This window comes from Amblyraja radiata, chromosome 5 (assembly GCF_010909765.2).
Source record: "Amblyraja radiata isolate CabotCenter1 chromosome 5, sAmbRad1.1.pri, whole genome shotgun sequence".
In the NCBI taxonomy this organism is placed as follows: domain Eukaryota; kingdom Metazoa; phylum Chordata; class Chondrichthyes; order Rajiformes; family Rajidae; genus Amblyraja; species Amblyraja radiata.
The window spans coordinates 88,821,338-88,827,337 of NC_045960.1; the positions used below are offsets into that span (position 1 = coordinate 88,821,338).

The 6,000-nt window shown below is 42.1% G+C and overlaps 1 protein-coding gene across 1 annotated transcript in view; it reads right to left on the reverse strand.

The window, feature by feature from the left end:
• The window catches only part of LOC116973525 (testis development related protein), a 37,287-nt gene extending 31,593 nt beyond the window's left edge, over positions 1-5,694 (reverse strand). Inside the window, exons 1-2 of the mRNA XM_033021693.1 lie at positions 5,206-5,694; positions 3,157-3,216 (exon numbers count right to left, since the gene is read on the reverse strand). Of these exons, the coding sequence (XP_032877584.1) occupies positions 3,157-3,216; positions 5,206-5,277 (132 nt within the window). The 5' untranslated portion in view covers positions 5,278-5,694. The remainder of the gene's footprint in view (positions 1-3,156; positions 3,217-5,205) is intronic.
• Between the last annotated feature and the right edge of the window lie 306 nt (positions 5,695-6,000).

Here is a 6,000-nt window from a genome sequence, read left to right on the forward strand (position 1 = left end):
AATGCAGGTATAAGATAGTTCTCAGCACCTGGTCTTTCCATCACCTTTGGAAACTTTTATTGCTGTTTATCAACATGAGGACCAAAATTGTGCCAATGAAAGTCAAAGAAGCAATTATGAGACTGCAAAACAAGAATAAAACTCTTAGAGACATCAGCCAAACCTTAGGCTTACCAAAATCAACTGTTTGGAACATCATTAAGAAGAAAGAGAGCACTGGTGAGCTTACTAATTGCAAAGTGACTGGCAGGCAAAGGAAGACCTCCACAGCTGATGACAGAAGAATTATCTCTGTAATCAAGAAAAATCCCCAGACACCTGTCTGACAGATCAGTAATACTGCTCAGGAGTCAGGTGTTGATTTGTAAATGTTTGTCCGCAGAAGACTTCCTGAACAGAAGTACAGAGGCTACACTGCAAGATGCAAACCACTGGTTAGCTGCAAAAATAGGATGGCCAGGTTAGTTTGCCAAGAAGTATTTAAAAGAGCAACCACAGTTCTGGAAAAAGGTCTTGTGGACAGATGAGACAAAGATTAACTTATATCAGAATGATGGCAAGAGCAAAGTATGGAGGAGAGAAGAAACTGCTCAATATCCAAAGCATACCACCTCATCTGTGAAACACGGTGTGGGGGTATTATGGCCTGGGCATTTATGGCTGCTGAAGGTACTGGCTCACTTATCTTCATTGATGATACAACTGCTGATGGTATTGGCATAATGAATTCTGAACTGTATAGACACATCTACCTGCTCTAATTCAAACAAATGCCTCAAAACTCATTGGCCGGCGGTTCATTCTACAGCAAGACAATGATCCCAAACATACTTCTAAAGCAATAAAGGAATTTTTCAAATCTAAAAAATGGTAAATTCTTGAGTGGCCAAGTCAATCACCCAATCTGAACCCAATTGAGCAGGCCGAAGAGAAAACTGAAGGGGATTAGCCCTCAAAACAAGCTAAAGTTGGCTGCAATACAGGTCTGGCAGAGCATCACCAGAGAAGACACCCAACAACTGGTGATGTCCATGAATAGCAGTCATTGCATGCAAAGGATATGCAACAAAATACTAAACATTACTACTTTCATTTACATGACATTGCCGTGTCCCAAACATTGTGGTCCCCTGAAATCAGGGGACTATGTATAAACTCTGCTGTAATTTCTACATGGTGAAACCAAAATGTATAAAAATGGCCTTTATTACAATCTGATCTGACAATGTGCACTTTAACCACGTGTGATTTTTTTCTATTACAAATCTCAAATTGGAGTACAGAGCCAAATAAATAAATAAATGATGGGTCTTTGTCCCAAACATGGAGGCCACTGTACATTCAGAACAAAAGGGCAAAGTCAAGGAGTTTACAATAACCTATGGTAACTTTATACTGATTAGGCCAGAGATTTCTGGGCACAACCCTTCAGGAAAGAATCAAGACATTGGCAAGGGTACAAACAGAAATTTAGCAAAGGGGTAATGGGGAGTGAAAGATTTGTATTGAAGGAGGAAAGGAAATTGAGCTGTTTCCCATGCAGTGACAAAGTTTAGCGAAGCTTTGACACATGTTCAACAACGTGAAACACATTGACCAAATAAGTAAGGAACTGCAGAGGATTAGGAAACAGAGGATTGGAAGACAAGAGGAAAAGAGAGGAAAAATATTTTTTAGATTCACTGCCTGACAGTGGGATGAATGCAGATCCATTAATAATTTTCAAACATTGAATACATTTGAAAATCAGCAGGGTTGTGAGGAAAGGCCAGGGGAATGCAGCTAATTGCATATTTCTTTCAACAGGCTAGCATTGGGTCAATGAACAAAATGCTATTACTGCACTCTCATTCTACGACTTTACAAGTCGTCAAAGGCCCATAGGCAAATGAGTCGCCAGAGACAAACTCAAAGGTGGAGTGGGCTCATATCGCAAATCCTCACACTTGACACCCTGATTTGAGTCTGATAAAATAATGCTTTGGATGGCCGAAGTTGCAACTCATTCTCTCAATTAGCAGTTGCCATTGCACAATCCCCATGGGTGCGGACATCAAATATGACTCTCATCTGCCAGGGAAGATACATCAGGGTCACTGACCCCATCTCAAATTACAAGAAGAGTGTAATGCATCTTTAAGAGAACATCAATAGTAAACAGTGGGCTATAAAAACCAAAGCACTATACTTCGCCACTAAGTGAAGGGGCAGCAGAGAATGCTTTAATCCCCATCACCTAGGCAACACATTGGTGTAGCCAGTAGAGCTTGTGCAACATGGTAGTTGCATTGTTTTGGTTCAAAGAAAACTCAGCAAGTGTATCTCAGCAAGTCATATTTAAATCTACTCGGCCATACTACATTTTTTCAACCAACAGTGTGCAAACTCACGTTATAATTGACAGAAAATGTTTTTGTATCATACATGTTTAAAAATATAAATTTACATGTTCCTTATTGTAAGATGTTCCCATTGATATCAAACAGCTGTTAAAATGACCACGTATAGTGATACCACACAATACGACAGAGTATTCACAATTTTAAGTTCTCTTTCTGTGGCGAGTTTTGCGAAACCTTCACCCCTCTGCGGTTCCAACTGCTCCTCTGTTCTTTGGCAATGTTACTTGCATGGTTTTGGCCCAACGCCGTCTCTTTCCAGCTTTCTACCCCCCCCCCCCCCTCCCCTCCCACCCCACTCAAATCAGCCTGAAGGAGGGTCCTGACCTAAATGCTGCCTGACTCGCTGAATTCCACCAGCACTTTGTGTTTGCATAGCATAAACAGTTGTTATCTTTCATCAGTTTTTAAATAATTCAATAAGAAAAAAAATGCATGATTAACCATTTGCCACAAAGAATCTACTGAGATCAGTATATTGCCATTACTAATTCATAATATTGACCCTGTCATTACTAATTCATAATGGTGTTCCAGTCTCCTCACAGCGTAATTCACTGAACTACTTGGGCAACAGAGATAGAATGAGCACCACTGTTTTAACTAGATTAATAAAAGGTAACGTTTGTTTAGCAGAACAATTTCTGCTTCAGCTTCAGTTGCTAAAACAAAAGCTAAAGTTAAACAAAGTGAATGGAACATTACACAGCAATCCATCAACGTGCACAAGAGATTCTGAGGGAAAACAGACTCCTACCTTTGTTGCCAGCTGAGAGACAGAATTTGTAGCCTCTTCTGGAAGCAATGGATCCTTGCTCTGAAACAGGTCATGGAATAGATATTTCAAGTATGTTGCAGTTCACAAAAACGGTAATACAGCCTCATATGAGCTAATTAGATGAAGTAAAAATTGCCATAAACGCAGACCCTAAAAGGGAATGCATCGTAGACCATCCGAAATAAATAAAACATATAGGAAGCACCTCTGGAGGGGTTAACATTGCAGCTTGCTTTTTGATACTTCATCTAACCATATTTTCAACTTTGATAGGCCTTATCTGGCTCCAAAGAAATTGCTGAAGGAGCTGGACTGTACAGATATGGTATCATTGATCTGCATGCAACTAAAAGACTGGTTTAAGCTGGCGAGAACACACTTGGAATGCCTTGTACAGTTCTGGTCTCCCAACTATGAAAGGAATGTCATTAAATTGGAAAAGGTGCAAAAGAGATTGAAGAATGGTTTCGGCCTGAAACGTTGCCTATCTCCTTCGCTCCATAGATGCTGCGGCACCCGCTGAGTTTCTCCAGCTTTTTGTGTACCTTCGATTTTCCAGCATCTGCAGTTCCTTCTTAAACACAAGTGCAAAAGAGGTTCCCAGGATGTTACCTGAGCTTGAGTTATTGGGAAAGGTTGGATACTGGGAATTTTTTCATTGGAACATAGGAGATTGAAGGGAGACCTTGTTGAGGTGTACAAGATTATGAGGGGCATGGATAAATTAAACACTCAGACTTTTGTCCAGGGTAGAGGATCATAAAACTAGAGGGACGACTTTAAGGTAAGAGGTGAGAGATTTAAAGGGAAAGGGGCAGCGTTTTCACTTAGAGAGGAGTCATCATCTGAAATGAGCTGCCAGAAGAAACTATAAAAACAGATATCATTATGTCTTTTAAGTGACACATGTATAGGAAAGGTTTATAAAGCTAGGGACCGAATGGGACCTTCCCAATATGCCACTTTGATTAGCATGGGAACATGTACATTCAAAATTCTTCGGAGATGTGATTTAAAAAAGCTTCAACAATTACTATTTAAACAAATTTTAATTTTCAGTGATAATGACAATAATAATAATGTTCAAGAAGGAACTGCAGATGTTGGAAAATCGAAGGTAGACAAAAGTGCTGGAGAAACTCAACGGGTGCGGCAGCATCTATGGAGCGAAGGAAATAGGCAACGTTTCGGTCTGAAGAAAGGTTTCAGCCCGAAACGTTGCCCATTTCCTTCGCTCCATAGATGCTGCCTCACCCGCTGAGTTTCTCCAGCACTTTTGTCTACCTTCAGTCTGAAGAAAGGTTTCCAGCCCGAAACGTTGCCCATTTCCTTCGCTCCATAGATGCTGCCTCACCCGCCGAATTTCTCCAGCAATTTTGTCTACCTACAATAATAATAGTTCAATGGTTCTTTTGTTAATGAAGCATTAACAACATGTTGATGTTGTTATTGATGTTATTATTATTATTGTAAATGAAGCATTAACAATAATAATAACAACATCAAGAATAGCCATTGTCAGTATTACTAACTACTCTTTTCACTATCTGCATTCACTCGCCGACTCCTCGCTCAGTTCACTAAGAGCTGCATTGGAGCACATTACAGGTCGGTGGATGAGTATACAGCCCCTGTGGACGTTCCTCCCTGGGACACGATGGAGCGAGATCCCAGCTTCCTCGGCTCCAGGCCGGCGGAGCCCAAAAGGTACAATTAAATTGTTCTTCGCACTGCGCGACATTAGACGTTCAACTACTTTTTTTTTTTTACAAAAAAATAAACACGTCCACCTCAGACACGCCATTGCCTTCACTAACGGGGAGAGCTGCTCGCTTGGCAAGGCCGGGCTGCATGAAGTTAGCGCGCATTTTCACAGCGGGGCGCCCGGCTCGCAGACTACCGGATAACGGACCTGCAAGCCTGTGCCTTTAGCGAGCTACACCCACAACGGAACATAAAGCAAGCACACGTTCAAAAAGATAATGTCCTCCCAGTTATTAAAAATACCATGTCCTCCAGAGCCCGTACCTTCGACACCTCCTGTGGCTTGGCGTCCTCGGAGTCGTAATCCTTCAGCCCTCTGTGCTTAATTTTCCACATTCTCAGAGTGGTCCGACGGAGAAGCAGATTGCTGAGTAATGGGGCACTTGGGGTTTTCTCTCTCTCTCTCTCTCTCTTTCTCTCTGTCCTCCTTCTCCCTCTCCCAAACGCCGGAGGCTACATCGAGTTCAACTCCCCACGATTACACGAGGATAGCCAAGGCAGCATCATCCGAGACTCCAACAACACAGACCAACAACAGACAAATCCCCCTCTCGGCCCGGAGCCAGCAACACAACACTGCCCAGCAGCAGCACTTTCTTAATCTGTCACATGATTCACCGATGACAGTGTTTAAAGCATTATTCCGACCAATCGCCGCAAGATCAAGGCAGCCTTTGCTTCTAGCTTTGTGTGGGGGAAAAGATCAAAGGGGAATGCTGGCAACAGGAGCGGTCATCCTCTCTCCCCTCCCCTCCTCCTTCCTTCCTTTTCGCAATTTCCTTTCTTGCTCTCTCTCGCTTCCCCCTCCCTCCCTCTTTCTATTCTCTCTCCCTTTTTTTCATTCCCTTTCCGTTTTTGCTTTTATCTCCCCTTTTTTTCCACTTTTCCACATAAGTTACGGGGGGGGGGGGTGATACATCGCAGAGCAAGTGATGTTTCAGTGCCTTCATTAGTTTGTGTTTTTTTTCCGCGTTCGGTTTCATTGCTCAAGAGGTAGCCAAATGTAAAATGAGACAATCGTCTAAAGTTTAACAAAATGCAGTACTCCTCTTAGAATAT